This window comes from Ogataea philodendri, assembly GCF_020536065.1.
Source record: "Ogataea philodendri strain CBS6075 chromosome Unknown scaffold14, whole genome shotgun sequence".
NCBI classification, from domain to species: Eukaryota; Fungi; Ascomycota; class Pichiomycetes; order Pichiales; family Pichiaceae; genus Ogataea; species Ogataea philodendri.
In genome coordinates this window covers 182,339-199,377 of record NW_025764159.1, presented here as the reverse complement: position 1 = coordinate 199,377, position 17,039 = coordinate 182,339, and the positions used below count along the sequence as shown (strand labels likewise).

At 49.4% G+C, this 17,039-nt stretch overlaps 11 protein-coding genes across 11 annotated transcripts; 5 read left to right on the top strand and 6 right to left on the bottom strand.

Moving 5' to 3' along the window:
• Position 1: 1 nt before the first annotated feature.
• Positions 2–1,390, top strand: OGAPHI_006458 (uncharacterized protein; the record flags this gene model as incomplete). The annotated part of the gene is made up of 1 exon (XM_046207748.1): positions 2–1,390. The coding sequence occupies one exon, from the start codon at positions 2–4 to the stop codon at positions 1,388–1,390; it is 1,389 nt and encodes a 462-aa protein (XP_046058723.1).
• OGAPHI_006456 (uncharacterized protein) lies at positions 736–7,498 on the bottom strand (the record flags this gene model as incomplete). The annotated part of the gene is made up of 5 exons (XM_046207745.1): positions 736–1,112; positions 1,448–2,897; positions 3,132–5,162; positions 5,325–7,226; positions 7,463–7,498. 5 exons carry the CDS (start codon positions 7,496–7,498, stop codon positions 736–738), a joined length of 5,796 nt encoding a protein of 1,931 aa, XP_046058721.1.
• Positions 4,294–4,743, top strand: OGAPHI_006457 (uncharacterized protein; the record flags this gene model as incomplete). Its single annotated transcript, XM_046207746.1, has 2 exons — positions 4,294–4,332; positions 4,429–4,743. 2 exons carry the CDS (start codon positions 4,294–4,296, stop codon positions 4,741–4,743), a joined length of 354 nt encoding a protein of 117 aa, XP_046058722.1.
• Positions 7,359–7,631, top strand: OGAPHI_006455 (uncharacterized protein; the record flags this gene model as incomplete). The annotated part of the gene is made up of 1 exon (XM_046207744.1): positions 7,359–7,631. The coding sequence occupies one exon, from the start codon at positions 7,359–7,361 to the stop codon at positions 7,629–7,631; it is 273 nt and encodes a 90-aa protein (XP_046058720.1).
• Positions 7,632–7,680: 49 nt separating this feature from the next.
• OGAPHI_006454 (uncharacterized protein) lies at positions 7,681–9,291 on the bottom strand (the record flags this gene model as incomplete). The annotated part of the gene is made up of 1 exon (XM_046207743.1): positions 7,681–9,291. The coding sequence occupies one exon, from the start codon at positions 9,289–9,291 to the stop codon at positions 7,681–7,683; it is 1,611 nt and encodes a 536-aa protein (XP_046058719.1).
• An 80-nt stretch (positions 9,292–9,371) lies between these two features.
• On the bottom strand, positions 9,372–10,856 carry OGAPHI_006453 (uncharacterized protein; the record flags this gene model as incomplete). Its single annotated transcript, XM_046207742.1, has 1 exon — positions 9,372–10,856. One exon carries the CDS (start codon positions 10,854–10,856, stop codon positions 9,372–9,374), a length of 1,485 nt encoding a protein of 494 aa, XP_046058718.1.
• Positions 10,857–11,323: 467 nt separating this feature from the next.
• On the top strand, positions 11,324–11,707 carry OGAPHI_006452 (uncharacterized protein; the record flags this gene model as incomplete). Its single annotated transcript, XM_046207741.1, has 1 exon — positions 11,324–11,707. The coding sequence occupies one exon, from the start codon at positions 11,324–11,326 to the stop codon at positions 11,705–11,707; it is 384 nt and encodes a 127-aa protein (XP_046058717.1).
• A 15-nt stretch (positions 11,708–11,722) lies between these two features.
• Positions 11,723–13,015, bottom strand: OGAPHI_006451 (uncharacterized protein; the record flags this gene model as incomplete). The annotated part of the gene is made up of 1 exon (XM_046207740.1): positions 11,723–13,015. The coding sequence occupies one exon, from the start codon at positions 13,013–13,015 to the stop codon at positions 11,723–11,725; it is 1,293 nt and encodes a 430-aa protein (XP_046058716.1).
• Positions 13,016–13,252: 237 nt separating this feature from the next.
• Positions 13,253–13,819, bottom strand: OGAPHI_006450 (uncharacterized protein; the record flags this gene model as incomplete). Its single annotated transcript, XM_046207739.1, has 1 exon — positions 13,253–13,819. The coding sequence occupies one exon, from the start codon at positions 13,817–13,819 to the stop codon at positions 13,253–13,255; it is 567 nt and encodes a 188-aa protein (XP_046058715.1).
• A 634-nt stretch (positions 13,820–14,453) lies between these two features.
• On the bottom strand, positions 14,454–16,166 carry OGAPHI_006449 (uncharacterized protein; the record flags this gene model as incomplete). The annotated part of the gene is made up of 1 exon (XM_046207738.1): positions 14,454–16,166. One exon carries the CDS (start codon positions 16,164–16,166, stop codon positions 14,454–14,456), a length of 1,713 nt encoding a protein of 570 aa, XP_046058714.1.
• A 168-nt stretch (positions 16,167–16,334) lies between these two features.
• On the top strand, positions 16,335–17,024 carry OGAPHI_006448 (uncharacterized protein; the record flags this gene model as incomplete). Its single annotated transcript, XM_046207737.1, has 1 exon — positions 16,335–17,024. A coding segment is annotated over one exon (690 nt), but the record flags the coding sequence as incomplete, so codon positions are not given.
• Between the last annotated feature and the right edge of the window lie 15 nt (positions 17,025–17,039).

Here is a 17,039-nt window from a genome sequence, read left to right as displayed (position 1 = left end):
TATGGATCGCAGAGCAGCGTTGGAGGCCAAGCGCGCCAAGTTGGAGGAATTGCGACGACAGCGGCTAGAGCGCGAGCCGGTGGGGTTGGGACATGTGGAGCAAGTGGAGCAGGTGGAGCAAAAGAAACCCGTTGTTCCGGAACAGTCTGTTGTCCCTGTGGTTCCTGTGGTTCCTGTTCCCACTGTTGTTCCTGTTCCCCCCGTTCCCCCCGTTCTGCTAGACAAATCCACCGCCACCGACGAGCTGGACGAGCTTGCACTCCGAAACAAGCTGGAAAGAGAAATCTCACACAGACTCGAGCTCGAGATCACCCAGAAGCTCAGAAAAGAGTACGAGCTCAAGGCGTCGCTCCAGGCATCGCTCCAGATCTCCAAACCAGACCTCACCCACATTCTCGGGTCCGACATCCCGCCCCAGAACGAGAACATCAACAGCGTGTACGCGGTGGCCAAACAGGAGCCGGAAATAGCAAACAGCTTTGTTTCCTCACAAACAATCTTATCGCATCCCGAAACAAAGGAAATGGCCGTCACGTCGATCGACTGGTCTCCACACTATCCAGAACTGGTTGCTGTCTCGTACGTGTGTCCCAACAAGGCGTGTGTGATTCTGGTCTGGAACACTCTCACCTCGGTTCCTGAATTCTCCTTACAAACATACACAGACATCAACATTGTCAAGTTTATCAAGTCGCAGTCCAACCAGCTTGCCGCAGGCGGAAACGACGGCAGACTCTATCTGTACACGTTTGACTCAGCAACCAAGTATCCCGTCACGTCGACGACGACCTCGGCAAAATACCCAATTGTCTCGATTTTGGAGACGTCCAACTCGATCGTGAGCGTTTCTGCGGACGGCGTGGTGCTCGTGCACTCCAAATCGCTCGTGAACCTTGTTTCGCAGTCGATGCTTGCCCTGCCGGGCAAGTTTCTCATCACAGCAAGCGCCATCAAACAGAACCATCTGCTGGTTGGACTCTCGTCTGGAAAAGTGTACAAGTTTGAGCTGGGCTCGTTGAACGACGCGTCAAACATCCAGCTGCTGTTTGAGACAGGAGCCCCGTTGCCCGTGGTCTGCATCGACTTCAACTCCAAACTCACAGCTGCGTCCGCTCTAGATTACCAGGTGAAAATCAGAGAAAACGACGAAACGACACAAATCAGCACGCCGATCGTCATATCCGACCTGAGTATCGACCGCGAGTCGCATACGTTCATCACAGCAAGTCCCAACGGCACCCTTGCGTACTGGGACCTGGCCGCAAACAAACACTCCTCCCTGGGAACCATGAATCTGGGAGTCGTTCTCAACCGCGTGCAATGGAATAATAACGGCAAATGTTTTGCATGTGGATCTACTAACGGAAACCTATATCTGGAAACCTTATGAAATATACATTTTGGAACGTTCTATATTAAACAGACAAGGCTGGGCGCGCAGAGATACCGATTTCTCCAAAAAGTCTATCTTGGTTCAACTCGATCGAGTCGCTTGTAGCCAGCACGAGCAGCTCAAAAAAGGTTCTAGTGGCCTCTCTCTTTGGGTTTCTCGAGAGCGGCTCGTCCGAGTCCATGTCCTGGGCCATGAGGTCCGAGAAAGTGGTGGATTCTGACGATTCCAGCAGCGAACGCACTCCGTCTGCAACCTTCACCGTGGACTTCGACACCGTCTGCGACTCGGTCAGGTTGTTCGTCTGGAAAGACTCCAGTTCCTCGTCCAACTCCGGAAGCAGGTCCTTCACGGGTTCCTGGAACTCCTGCTGATCCTGGTCGTCGAACTGGGCGTAATTCTGGACGTCGGCGTCGAATGACGGCAGCTGGAGACTCAGCTCGTTGTTGTTGTCGTCTGGCTGGTCTGGCTGTGCTTGCTGGTCGTCTGGCGACTGTTCAGTCTTTCTTTTCTTGAACAGATGCTGTTCGAAGTCTGCGAACGGCGAGCTGGCTGGTTTGGCCTGCTTGATGAGTGTCTCGATGGTCAACTGCTGCTCCGTAGACCCTTCTGGTGCCGGTGGATAGTTTGCCTGCTGCTCCCGGATAATATCTCCCGGGATCTCGATCTGGTCGTCGAAAACCACCCGTTTGCGCGACGTGCGCACAACGTCCGTGTTTTCAAACACAAGCTCGCGTCTCTTGCGCTTGTCGCCGATCACCTCGACCTGCACCTCTGGTCCGAGCTGCTGGCCGTTCTCTGGCGTGGCCGGCTCGTTTTCTGCGTCGATCTCCAGCACCGGCTCCTCGAACTCGGGCAACTCAAAGTCCGGAACATCGTCCATGATCCGCGACATGTTTGCGTCGTCGTCGGCGGCCCTTCCAAGCTCGATCGAGGCGTCTTTGTCGACGTCCATTGCGTCGCCCAGGTCGAAGTCCAGGTTCAAGTCGAGGTCGTCCTGAACTCCGTCCAGCTCGTCCACCTCTGCCCGACGTGGAACCTCGACCGAGCGGTCAAAAGTGGTGGACTCCTCGGGCAGCTGTGTCAGCTGCGAGGCTTTCTGCGTGCTGAAGATATCGTCAAAGTTCAATGGCTCTTGGTAAAGCAGGTCGGTCTCGGTGACGGTGTCCTGCAATGTGACTGCGCGAATGGACGGTATAACCGTCGACTCTGCCGGCAAGATCACCGACTGCGACGCCTTGAACGACGACTTGAGCTTCAAAATCGCGTCCGTAACGTCGTCAAGAAGGTACTTCGCCTTCCGCGAGTAGATCCGGACCACTCCGTACAGCAACTGGCCCGTCAACCGCAAAGCAAGCGGTTCTGTTGAAGCGGTGGCATTCGAGGAGGAAACAATGGCCCGTGTGCTTTCGGCAATGTCTGTGTGCAACAACTGGTGCTTTGTCAGTTTCTTCTCGAGGTTAGCCGCCAGCCAGACATAGGCCAGTGGTCCTTCACGCGAGAGCAACTGTTCAGAGTAAAACATTCAATGAAAGTTGGTTATGTTTTTTTTTTTGCCAATAACTTTTGGCAACGCGTTTCAAAGGTGCACGCGAATGTAAATAAAAAAAATGATAACTCACTTTTTTTTTTCTTAGTACGCAATGTGCCATCCAGGGAGCCAGTTCAAATAGGCATAATTTGTAGGGTATCCTTTCATTCCAAGACAAACTGGACTGAATAACCAGAAAATGCCAATAACCCCGCCATAAAGAGCACCGTACACCGCGTACTGCCATTTCCCGCGTGGAGTAAGGTACTCAACCACAAAGCCGGCAACGTACATGGCAAAGTATAATGCCGGCATGTAGTGATGAACGTAGGTGACTCGTCCCATAACCACGAACGGGAAGAAATGGAGCACCCAGCCGGCAAACGGCACGAGTCCTGTGATGGCCAGTTTCCAGCTCTGGTCAGCAGTGACAACCAGTTGCTGCCGCTGCCACAGCACCATTAACCGCAAAATAAGCAGAACAAACACACCCAGACACAGTGTAGAGAACCAGGTGGTGAACGGATGGCTCAACAGATAGTACTTGGTCACGTGTGGCCCCCAGGAGCACATGCGCAAACCGGTCAGGAGCAGCGGCCATTGCCACCATTTGGACGCGATTTCGTCGAACTTATGCGGGTCCGGCACGAGCGCGTTATTGGACGCCAGCATTCCGTGCTGCACCATGAAGAAGTCCTCCAGAAACCGCGGCTTGGGGTACACGTAGTCCAGGTCTGTGTGGAGGTTATCGTTTTCGTGCATTTCAACGTTCCACAACGTTGATTTGTCAAATGGTAGCAGCGTGTCTGGTCTGCACACCACCTCTCCCTGCTTGAAGCCCCATGTCGGGTACGACTCGCCGGTGGTTGCAAGGTAGCAGCCCAGCACGCTATGCCGGAGCTTGAAGGTTGTGGTGACGGGATGGACCGTGTTGTAGAACTCGGGGCCCTTTTCTGTGGCTGCGTATTTAGAGTCGCCAGAGTGTAGCTGGCTGACGATCTCCATGACCCAGTCATCTTTAGAGTCGCCGATCTCCTCGTCTCCGTAGCCACTCACTTCCCAGTACGACTCGGAAACGTGGGCATGGATGGCATGCGAGTGGAGGTTGCTTTTGGTGAGCTCGTGTTGCAGTCTGATAAGATCGCCGTCCTGAATATACTTGCCGTAGCTGTCTTGGGTTCTTGCTTTTTTCACCACAAAGTTATTGTTCAGATCCTTGAACCCGTAAGTGGTCACCTGGTGCTGTTCAGAGCCCGCAGGGTACAACGAGGGGTGCGAGTGGAGCAGGTTGGGCGATTTCCCCTGCGACCGGATGGTCACTTTCGACCCAATCGCGATGTTTCTTGGATAGTTGCCAACATCAGTGTCCACCATGTTGGCCTGGTATAACGACGATAACGAACCGGCGCCGGTTCCTGGTTTGTACAGGAGACCGAAATGGATCTTGAAGAAAATCATGTAGATCAAGGCTGGCAACGCGATCAATCCCACGACCCGGTAAACCCAGCTTTTCGCATACCTGTGCCAATTGAGCTTTGGGTCCCAGAACTTGATCCATAACTCCAATACCGTGTATAACCCGACCAGGGCAGTGGCGAATAATCCAACCCATTTAACAGAACAGACACATCCAATCGAAACACCCGTCAGACATAACCAGCTGATCCATTTGACGCTAAATTCTCTATTTCTGAGCGTGTGCAGCTTCGCAAGACACAGCATCGTCGTCGCCGTGAAGAATATCAGCGACGAGTCCAGCAAAATGAACTTGCTAAGCGAAATGTACGATAACTCCAAACAGCACATCAACGAGATCAAGTAGGTTGTCCAAAGCGAATACCCCATTTCTTTGCACGTGAAATAACAAACAGGTACAACAAGACTACCGAACCACGAAATGTACCATCTAACGTGGGCATAGTCGAATTGTGCAGGGTATTTGCTTCCGCTATCGAAATTGAAGTTCTCGGCAGATCCGTTATAACCAGCCAGATACTCGCTCAATCCACACAACATCTTTCCTAGTGGAGGGTGAACGTCATGATAGAACTCATGTTTCAGGTATTGGGCGCCAAACTTGCCGAAATGGGCCTCGTCCCAGACAACGTTGGGATTCTTTTCTAAGCCTTCGAGTCGAAGGTACGTTCCAATGGCGGTGATAACCAAGGGACCCAGCACCGCCTCGACGTTTCTGAACGTCCATTGGGACTTGGCCCGGTGGTCCTTCTCGAGAGACTCGTTCTCGAGATTTCGTGTCTCCATTAGTAAAAGTTATTTTATAAAGATTTATTTCATTTATTTCTCATAATAAACACTCATTACACATAACTAGGGGTGCTATGAAATTCTCGTAAATCATCTCTCAAAGTTCAAGTTCTCCATGCCAATGAATATATCGTCTACCTTACCAGTAGGTCTGGAAGTCTGGAACTGAGATTGGCCAAAGAAGGCAGCGTTTCCTCCAAGAGAGGGGAGCCCGCTCGCACGGGCGCCGGAAGTGCCACCACTGAGCTGTTGGCCAAGTGGAGTCTGACCGTTCGCGCGGAGCAAGTTCAGAGAGGCGGCAGAAGATGAGTGGTGTATATTCGATGAAGACTGCTGCTGTAGCTGGAAAATGTTTGGAGATGAGTTTGCGCTCTGAAGTGGCTGAGGCTGTCCAAAGCTGTTTGACTGGGTCGACTGGGTCATGATACGAGGCGACTGTTGTCTGTATCTGCCAGCGTTCACCGACAGCGGGGAAGACGAGCTCACCAAATTGTGCGAGTGAGACCGGATCAACGATGGAGGGAACGCAGGCTGGGTCGACGAGACCGCAGACTGGTTGTTCCCTGAAACAGGGGTACCTGCCATGCCTGCGATGGACGTTCCTCCGGTTCCTTGGGCTCCAACCTCCTGTCTTTTCACCGTGATGAACCCGGTTTCGAAATACTCGGCCAAGTTCAAGAACTGACACAGACTCGATAACGTCTTGCGTTGGTTACCGTTCATAGAAGTCAACGGGAAAGCCAGCTCGGAGGTCGGGGTGGTCAGGTTTGGGTTTTTGATCTCGTCCTTGAAAACGATAAGCTTGGAATAAATTTCTAAAGTTTCTGGGTCATTAAAGTCCACGTTGCCTGGAAGGGCCAGTGGCTGGGTACTCAGGGTCACGTAAAGTCTGTCGGGCATGAGTTTGTGTGAGTTTGTAGTATTGTTCAAAAGAGAAATGTTGGCTTGCACCGGAGTGGTGGTGGAGTTCGGAATCGAGCTGATGCTGTACAGAGATGCAAGAGATGTGGCACTTGCAGAACGGTGTTGTTCTTCCAGCTGGCCGCGCTTTTCTCTTTTTTCTCGCTCGATGCGCTCTCTCTCCACCATCGGCAACATTTTCTTGTATTCGACTCTCAACTTTCTGCCGCCAATCTCCCTGCCGTTCAGAACGTTCACGACGGTGGAGGTCTCGTCAGTCGAGTTGAAGTTTGCAAACGCCAATCCGCGGAAGACACCGTTGTCAAAGTGGTAATTAAAGGCATAAGGTAACGGTAAGCTCAACTTGGACATCACGTCGAGCAACTGTTCTTTTTTGATAGCAAAAGGAATGTTCTTGATCACAATAGCCGTTGGAATCACGTCGTCTTCATCTTTCTCAGTTTCCGAGGTTTGATGAGACTGATGAGGAGAGGCAGGAGCGGTCGATTGCTGGTTGTCGTCGAGTTTCTCGTTGGCGGTGGGACTGCTACCGTTCTTGGTGGTCAAGGCACTCAGGTTTGTGGCATGAGGCTGCTCGTTGGACAGCGACGTCATGTTGAGACTCGAAATGTTGATATTTGGAGCCACCTGGGCTTGTTGTTCTATCCACGGCGTGACATTCATCATGGTGTTTGTCTGTTGGGGCAAGAGGTTCGGATTGAACGTGTTGTGTTGCGCAAAGTGTCTGCTTTGCGAAACGCGGCCCGAAAGAACAGAATTTCCAGTGGTGTTGGCATTCATGGCTTGGATGGAAACATTCCCCCCATACGTGGACGAGGTATAACCCGAGGCCGACGACATCGACGAGATCGACGTGTGGCGGTTACTGAACCCAGGTCCTGGCACGTCCAGTGGCACCTGTTCGTAGGACGGAGACTCTGACTGGAGCGACATTTGGAACGAGGAACAAAACAGAACGAAGACGAATTTCTGACTATATCTTTTTTTTAATTCGCTGTGCCACCTGTCGGTAGGGTAATTAGGACACGACGAGGTGCGAGAATGTTGCGAAATGGAGTGGTTGGGGTCCAAAGTTGGAGTTGGAATAAGTGCGTTATAAATCAAATAACCCGTATATAACTAGTCATGTTCTCAAAACGTTGCTAGTACCACAGTAAACCACATATTAACCGCCCTTCGCTGGCGGCCAGCTTCCCGCTACCAATTTCGCGAACTTTTTTTTCCAATAACCTATTTGTATCTTCCACCATCATGAGCAGCAGCGCAGTTCCAGGAGGTGCTAAAACCTTGGCCAAAAGAAAGGCCACCCAAGAAAACAAGCTCAAACAACAACTCCAAAGTCAACCAACTTCTACGCGTGCCGCAGGAGCTGGTGGTTCGTCTTCTACCATGCTGAAAATTTACACCGACGAAAGTCAAGGTTTCAAGATCGATCCATTGGTTGTGCTTGTTTTGGCTGTTTCGTTCATCTTTTCTGTTGTGTTATTGCATGTGTTGGCCAAAGTCACCGGCAAGTTCTTTTAAGACTTGAGTTAACGACCAATTAATATAATAAAAATAACATGTCCACTATTTACATGACACTTAGTAGTTTGCGCACCGTTTCGGGCGCTTTTTGTATATCAACAACCAGCTTCTTCAATCCGTTCTGGTCCTGGATTTCTGTTTCCAGCTTGCCCAGATCTCCATGTGCTCCTCTAATCTCTATTTCCACCTGCGGGTACTGTTTGCCAACGATCAGTTGTAACGGAATGCCAATTCGCTTCGACCGAGCAAGTTTCTCTCCCAATCCCCCGTCCTCGTCGTCCACCCGCACACGCACCCCTTGCATGTTCGAAACAAGCTCGTCCACAGCTGTTTTGTCGCCAGTGAAAGACCCAGCAACAACAACGTCCAACTGAACAGGCGCAACACTGGCCGGCCATCTAAGCCCATACGAGTCTCGGGTGGCTTCTGCAATTGCAGCAACAAGTCTGCTCACCCCAATTCCATAACATCCCATTTCATACAGCTGTTTCTGGCCCTCGGAGTCGGCAAACCCGGCGTTCAAAGCCTCGCTATACTTCTTGCCCAAATAAAAAGTGTGGCCAACCTCAATTCCTTTGAAACTCTTGAGCTGGCCAGCCTTGCACAGAGAACACGTGTCTCCGTCCTGAGCGTCCGTGAAAGAAACGTCTTCAAAAGTGGTCATACGAGACCGAACATACGGAACCTCCAAATCCGGAAGCAAAGTGCCTGGTCCAACACCAACGTCCATGACCCGAATGATGTTTTTGAACTCGCTCTGTTGCGGGTCCTTGAAGATCTCGATCGCCTCTTGACTGCTCAAGCCCGGCCGAAAATCAACAAGATCCTCCTCTTTCAAAAACTTGTAATTCACTCTCCGTCCTTTTGGAGAGTACACCACGCACAAATCGCCGTCTTTAGTCAGATGATAATTCACCTGTGCTTCGTTGGCATACTTGCCATCTTCAAAATGCGGTCTCACTCTTTCGATGTTGCCAATAACCCCACAAGCATCGCATTCCAGCAGAGTGTCTTCTCCGTGCTCGCTCACAAAGTGCCACTCGTAGCTCAAATCGCCGCCAATGTCTCCGGAGTCGGCGTTCGCCTTCACGAACGGGACCTTGATTTCTTTGAAAATGTCATAATACACCTGATTCATCTTCTCAAACGACTTCAAAGCGTTGGTCTGATTAACATCAAAAGAATAAGCGTCCTTCATGATAAATTCTCTTCCTCGTAAAAGACCGCCTCTGGGTCTCTTTTCGTTTCTATATTTGCGTCCAATTTGATAAGTAATGATCGGAAGCTTCTTGTAACTGTCAGCATATCTTTGAACTAATTGGGTGATCTCTTCTTCGGCAGTGGCAGCTAAACAGAACTCGCCGACTTTGAACAACTCGTCATTTTGCCATCTTTTTGTCTTGTCCCACAGCGAATGATGCGACATCACAGATAACGAAACCTCCTGACACCCGATCTTGTCATGATGCTTGCGAATTATGCCTATAATGTTCCGAACAGTCCAAAGCCCTAGCGGAAGCCAATGAGTAAGTCCCGAATTTGGCTGGCTAACAAACCCCAACTTGATCAACAAATCGGTCGTGGGTATATCACTCGTGTTCTTGGGGAACTTCCCAACAGAACTCCCCAAAATCGTCGAATAAAACCGCCGAATCATCAGACACCCTTTGTTTTCGCAGTAACACTTTTTTTCCTTTACTTTTTCCTATCATTAGTCGTCTTTTGTTAGCTAATCCGTTACGTAATCAATGTGCCCTGGTTCTTGAGGAAGAAGATGTGTTCCTTGACAACGTCGCCCATCTCGTCGTTTCCGATGGTCTCGAACAACCGAAACCCTTTGAAGTCCTTTGTGAGCAGTTCATAGATCAACACCCAGACCCGTAATTCCAAATCGAACTTGATTCCCTTCTTCAACATCACCAATCCGCCCGCATTGCTATCTTTCTTGGCGTCTCTCATGATCTGCCAAGACCGGCGTCTGGTATTTGTGTCTGTATCGTAGAAATAAGACCGCGTGAGCTGGTCCACCTGGAGTTTTGGATAATTGCAATGGAAAAACGCGTATTTGTTCACATCGTCAGGGTCCACCTGCAAAATCGATTGGCCATGGAACATGTTCTGGGAGTCGATGTAGCCGACGATTTTGGTCTTAATTCCCGTCATGAGGAAAGATCCTTCTCCTGTAACTCTGCTGGCAAGATAGAACGTTTCTTTGTCTCCTTCTCCGGGAAATCCTTGGGAGAATAGTGGATAAAAGTAATCTGGACCGTGGAGATTGTAATAATACGCCAGCAACAAGGTTTCCAGATGCGTTTTCTTGTTGACCATCATTTGGCCAGACTCGACAGACGGCGTGGAAGCAATGACCCGGCTCTGTGGACCCAGTCCACTGACTTCGTAGAAAGACGGATGGGTCGACCGTTTCCAGAAATCTGGCCAACAAATCATGCCGTGTTTGAGGTACTTTTCGCTCTTGAACAAGGTGGCCGGGGCTTCGATTGGGATGTTGTCCGAGTCCAAATACAGCACATTGGAAAATTTGGTAAGCAACAGGGCCAACGCCTTGAACTGATAACCTTTCATGTTAGCAACGGTTCTGGAAGGTAGATAGTTGTTGAAGTATGAGCAGGAAACGTCTGGGAAAACCAGCGCCATTTTGTTGCAGAAGTGGTCTTTTTTATCGTAAAAGGGCATAAACACTTCAATTGGGGTTGGGTCCTTCAATTCGTGACGAATGTACTTTATGGACAGTATGGTTAGCCAATAATATTCTTTGCCCGACACAAAGACTATGCCCTGGCTGGATTCGTCGAAATGACGCGAGTACAAGTCCTGGAAATTGCGAAACAGCGACGACTTCTCGGTGAGATACGATTCGCGCAAAAGAGAGTGCAATCTATGCAACTCTGTTTGCTGATCAGAGGTTATCACGAGCAGTTTGGTGAGCTCGTTCTGGGCCAAGTTGTTATTATACTCGTCATAGCCGTAGTATTGCCAGAAATCTTGCGGGTTGTTATTGTAGGACGTGAACCTGTCGCATTGGGGTCGCAATTTGCCGTTGAACACCGAAGTTACTCGTGAAACCAACTGGGCGTTGATTTTTTGCTGTTGGGTCTTCAACGCGGAATATTGCAACAGTCCCACCGCGGTTATTGTGACCGTGGCCACAAGAGCATAGATAACCAGCAATCGTCTGCGAAACAGTTTTGGTGGAAACCTCATCGCAATAAACTGGAAAGTTTATCTATAAAGGAGTGAGATTTGAAACGGTTACTAAAAAAAAAGTGTAGCCCACTATAAAATACCGAGCCGGTTGAAAATTGGGAGGAAGGCGTGGTTTCCAGACGACGACAGTCAATCGTGTCGACCAGCCAAGGTTATGTTGTAGTTATAGGATTCTATTGTTATGACAAGGGGAAAAAGGGTTATGTAGTACAATTGTGTTGGCAAATGGTGCCCTGTTCAAGATGGTCTATTTTTCTTCATGATGGGGCCCTTCTCTCGCCAATTGACGCGGCGATCGAAATGGATGGAATCTTTTCATAGCCACAATCGGTTTGCACCTGACGCAGGATCTCGATTGCTCGTAATTGAACACCGCCGTATTTCTGTGGCATTTGATTGCTCTTAGCAATTATTCATGGCATATAAATACCGGGGAATCGCAACCAATTAATGACACGATAAAAATGATTAACAGAGCAGCTTTAAGATCCTTCAGAACAGTCAAACCAGTTGCTTTGGGTCCTATCCAACAAAGGGCCAAAGGAAGTGTTGCAGAGAACACCAAGGAAGTGCTCAATAACATCAACTTGAAGGTGGGCCAAACTTTGGCCTCGGGTCTGGGTAAGGCAGAAGAGGCTGCCCAAACCGCCTCTGAGGCCACCGGAAAGGTGAGCGAGCAAGTTTCCGAAAAGGCGTCCAAGGCAAAAGACGATCTATCAAACCTGACAAAGGACGCCAAGGACGCAGCTAATCGCGAGGTGAAGGAAAATATCAAGGGATACGACTCTCTCCAGGACAAGGGATCCAACGTTGAGCGTGAGCAGCAGCGTCCGGATGATGGTGTGTGATCGTCTAGTTACTAGTTAATGCACTTTCTCCATTTTTGACACTTGTAGAGAGTTCTGTTTGAGCTCTTCCACGTTCAATTGAGGCTCTACGATATCGATGAACCGCAATTCTCTGCGCAGTCCGGCCGGGCCTGTGCCGCCATGAAGTAGCGACCGGGTCGCCAGTCGTTTGATGGCCTTGTTTCCGGCCTGGATCTGTTGTTTCAACACGGTTTCTGTCTCGAGCTTGCGTTTTTCCATCTGGATCACCGTCTCGTTTAACGACCGCACTTCCTGGCGAAACATTTCCAGCACTTTTTCATCGGTGGCCTCGCTTGGGGGCCGCTCGGTGTAGCTTTCGGCAGCATCAGACACCTGTTGTTCGAACTGCTGGTCCAACTGGACGGATTTCGTGAACTCTAAGAAATGGTGCTTATTTTTGATGTAATCAGGAAGAAGACTGATCATCGACACTATCGTAGACTTGTACGAGTCCTGATGCGAATGGTGGAGTTTTTCTGTCTGTGCATTCTCGGCCTCCAGCTCCTGGACGCGTTTTCTCAATGCCTCGTTCTCGGACTCCAAAACACCAACCGTCTGCTCCAGCTGCTCGCTTTTGGACTTGTGCACCTGCAACGAACGCACCTCTTCGCTCAGCTTGGACATCTCCATGGTGGTTTGGTAGTCGTCGTCGATGGTGTCTCTGTACTCGCTGTCAAAGTCCCGTGTATCTGTGGAGTCCGGGGTACCGGAGTCGGTGGGTCTTTTGGGAGAGTACCCGACAAACGAGAGAGCCGAGTTGATCGAGAGCCTTGCGGCGTGGTTGGCGGTCCCGCCGCCAGGAGTGGCCGGCGACGCCTTGCGCAGACCGGGGCCCAGCATCTGGCTGCGGGCGTACTGCGGAACGGGTCTTTGGCCAGGCGCGCCGGTCAGCGAGCCCTGGGAGCCGGAATACGGCAACGAGTGCTGCGAACCAGCATACGGGGTGTGTGGCTGGTAGTACTCGTGGTATGCGTACGGCCCGGGCCCGTTCGACGCGCTTCCCACGCTGCCAAAGCTTCCAGCAGAGTGGCCCCTTGAAGCGTCGTAGTACGGCCCCACCGGAGGCATCAGCGACGCGTTCGGGTCCGGCGCAAAGAGCATAGTCTTGGGCCGGTGCTTCTTCTTCTGCTGTTGTTGGATCTGCGCAGACAAATGTGTCTGCCGGAGCCCTGCGCGTTGGATAGACGAGGAGTGGTCGTCGTAAATATCAACGGAACTCGCCGGAGGCGCGTTTGGAGTGGGCCATTGTTCGTAATACTCGGGCTGAGTATAATGCGATTGGTTCATTGTATCACACCATCAACTTGGACGCTCTGGCAGAGTTATGGCTCTTGTGTGATGCGTAAATTGTTATGTGTGATATTTTTTTTTTTGACCTTTTGGTGCAAAAGGGTTAATTTTACTAATCTCCACTGGGCTACCATATTAAACAAAGTTTAAATGTTGTTTTATCGTCAAATATAACCAAAAAAACATAACCTTTCCCCGTCGTAGCGACCCATTCTATAGTACATTATTCGTCATCTAGCTGTTGTTGTGGAACTTCTGGTAGCACTTGACAAGATGCCGTTGATACCTGTCGCTTCTATCATGGCGTCGGCCACAATACTGGCACAGATACTTGTCTGTGTGGCCAATAAGATGTCTATTGAGGTTTTCACGCGAACTGAGCACCTTCGTGCATAGGTCGCATTGGTACACCTGCTTGTGGCCCTCGTGGACCTTGCGGTAGTGTTCTTTGAGTCTGCTATTGCGTGTGAAAGCGCTGTTGCACTGTGTGCACACAAACCGTTTGGGTGGGTTCAGCGAGGGAGACGCTGTTTCCGCGGCGTGGGCTGGTGGGGGGAACTCTGCGGGCTGGCTTGATGTGCTGCTTGGCATCGGTGTCATTTGGTGACTGTACGCGAACGAAACTGTTGAGTATGGAGAGCCGGGAATCGACGAAGAGGCAGAGTCCTCATATCGGTCCGGTGCAGGAGGGCCGGAGTCTAGCGTGTATGCATCAGATAGCTGGTGGAAGAGCGGTATCTGGCCCACAAACTCGTAAGTTCGAACCAAGTCAGGTTCCTGCTCCTTAAACGGGGTGGTCATCGTGGACTGGACAGTGTGTTGGAGCATGGACGGGTGGTAAAAAATAGAATTCATCGTCAGGATGAAATAACAGGCTCTGTAAATTCTTTACAAGGTGACGGCTCAGGCTCATATATAAGGTTTCATCTCACATACGACCAAAGTTGTGCCCTGCATCGTAAGGACCTAATTGAGCCATGTTGCATAAGGGTTAGGGCACCCTAAATCATTTCATCGGCTAGCTTTGCATTAAAGCTCAGGCAGGTATCACGAGCATTCCAAAAATAATAACGCATTTCCAGGCATAGAAGTCAAGTATGGACCGCGGCTTGCTTGGTAGTTCCTCGTATTTTTAAACCGATTGTTTGGGTAATTGTTTCAATGCCTCACACAAATGTTTCCAGATGCATAAAGCATAATCTGTACAGGGACCTGCATGTCATCGTGAGTGCACCGCTTTTTAGAATTTCTATTTGGAGAAGCTGCTTCCAAGGCGGTGTACACACTTCCTAGTTTGGGGAAAGTTCCCAAAAATTCGCTGATAATTCGGGCATATCTTGGAAAAAATCCGCTTGGAGCGAGCAACAAATCGTGCTACAGAATCCAATCACCTTTTGTGGCCTAGTAATTACCACCTCTATCAAACAGATATTACTTAGGAATCACGAACACCACCCTTTATCTGTAGCTTTTCGAGCTCCTTGATGTTTGCTGCTGTTAGCTTCCATTTGCTACCATCTCCTTTGTGCGCAGCCAAATGCTCCTCATAAAACTGCACAGCCCGCTTCTCGATTGCATCCAGATCTAGAATTATGTCATTTTCCAGAACAGAGCCCTTTTTCATCCGCTCGTCGTCTGTAAGCTTGGCCCATTGTGCAATGCAAGACCCGCCAGAGTTTTCAATCTCCTCGTGGTCGGAGGGGCATCGGCATCGACACCCGTGGCCAGCCCCGTTGATGGCTGGAGCATCCGCTTTCGCCCAATACTCCTCGTCAAGACTGTGATACACCTTTTTGTACCGCTCACCTTCCTCGTACGGCAACTGATTCGGCGAATTTTTTGGACAATGGCCCAAAGTGGAGTGCTTGTAGCCGATATCGCGGAAATAATGTATGTTTGAAAGATTCAAAAACATTCCGGCAGCCAACGAATGGATCGGTGCATCTCCCCACCTCTCAACGAAAAACCCTTGCGACGACTCCAGGAAGTCAAAATATTGTCGATACTGCTCGCTGGTGAACAGATCCGTACGCGCAATCTCAAAGTTGGACCAAAAATGACATAAATTATAGCGCGACCCGTCAAATTGGTTCTTAGCGGCTGCCAGCAACCCTCGTTTATTACTATGATCGACCAATTTGTCCAGCGAGTGCTGATCAATTAAGTCCAGGTTCTTGTGTGATAGCTTCAGCGCCTCGTACATCGGCACACGTTCTTCCAGCTTCTTCCAAAACTCTTTCCGATTGGTGACACTAGCATAATGTTTGCTATTTTGGCCATGAAACACATTGTGACGCTCAGCAACAAACGACCAAGCATCCGGAAGCTGGATATCATACTCCCGAATGAACGCTTTGGTATACCGGAACAAGTTGGGCACGGTATTCACCAGCTCCTTGATGGCGATCGTGAAACCGTATTGTTTGTTGTTTTTGCTCATTTCCAAAAATGGATCGTATGTCAGATCGCAATAGAAGTCCACATCTGGCTCCACACGCCAGTAGTAGTCGAGTTTTTTGACCAGTGGATGATTGAAAAAAAAGCCGGAATAAAACCGACACATGTTGTGATAGCTTGCTGTGTTTCCATACATGATACATCTATCGCCCTGGGACTCCACAGCCTCTTTGAAGTAAACAGGGTCGCTCTTCTGCTCTTTGAAGTTCCACTTGGGTGGAGTCACCACGCCAAATCTGACTGGACCACTGCTCACTTCCGAAACTCTCTTTTTAAACTCATGAGAGAATCGTTCATTATTAAGGAAAATCCAAGGGTAGTTGAACCATTGATTAAAATGCCGTTCCAGCGACTTCATCGACGAGACCACTCCGTCCACTTCTGAATTTCTTGCCAAGACAACAAATGCGGCATTCATGCGGGCGTTCTTCGCTTCCACCTTGGGGTCTCTACACCCACTAACAAACACCGCGTCTGTGTCTGAGTTTATTTCTCTTTCTGACATCGGGGCCAGTTTCAACGCTTTTTTCGAAAACCTATCTTCAAATTCGTACCCTTTCAGCCTTTCTATGTCGTAAGACCCTGTATTAAGATAACGAATGGTGAAACAGAGCCCTAAAAGAATTAAAAAAATCGGTATCCATCTTTGAACAAGTACTCGTCTGTGGATCTTAAATCTATAATGCAGCATCGACAGCGAATGCCGCCGGATCTCACAAAGATTTATTCTCATTTGAGCCCAAAGATAATAAATCTTTGTTTGTAGTTTTTTTGTGTTTTTTTCACTAACGTTTTTTAAGATGGCCAGCGCGGGTCAAGCTTAATTTTTCTATCAAATATATTTGTTCAATTAATTTCCATGTTTGGGCTACGAAGACAGACATTTGGGTTCTTTGTACGACCCGTAGGTTTGCTGGACGTGCGCCGAGATCTGAGCTGTGCTGTTGTTCGTCGAAATGATATTGATTCGTCAGAGTTCCCCGTCAACCCAGCCTGGACAGATCGTCAGGCACTTTTGCGAAAAATGCGGTCGATCTACAAAGGACACTACAATGAGTCCATTTTGGCAAAAAATGGACTCACATTGAACGATATGGAAATGTTTGACAAAAACTGGCGTGTTCCCTCAGACGAAGCCAAACAGTACTGGAACAATAATCTTCGCAGATTGGACGAAGTTTCTTGGAGGTCCTCGCCTGTTCCTTCCGATGATAAGTCACCATCATGGCTTGAGAAGCTGTTTTCCCCGCATACACATCTTGAGAACCAGAACCGAATAGAACAGCTGTATCGATACTTCACGCATTTGATCGATAGTCCGCGAACCGTCTCGGCAACGAATTCTGATTTCTATCATGACGAGCTGTTCAAATACGGCCAAGCGCTTAAATCCGCATCAAATGTTAGTTTCACCGGATCGCGCCTGTTTGAATTCTGCGAGAAATACATCATGTTGAACGAAATAACATCGCATTCCCAAATCGTGCTTAAAAGATCAGAAAAGCTCAACAAAGTTGATCCCTACGAGCTTCCGGGGGGGATTTTGAACCACAGTCAAAACTTT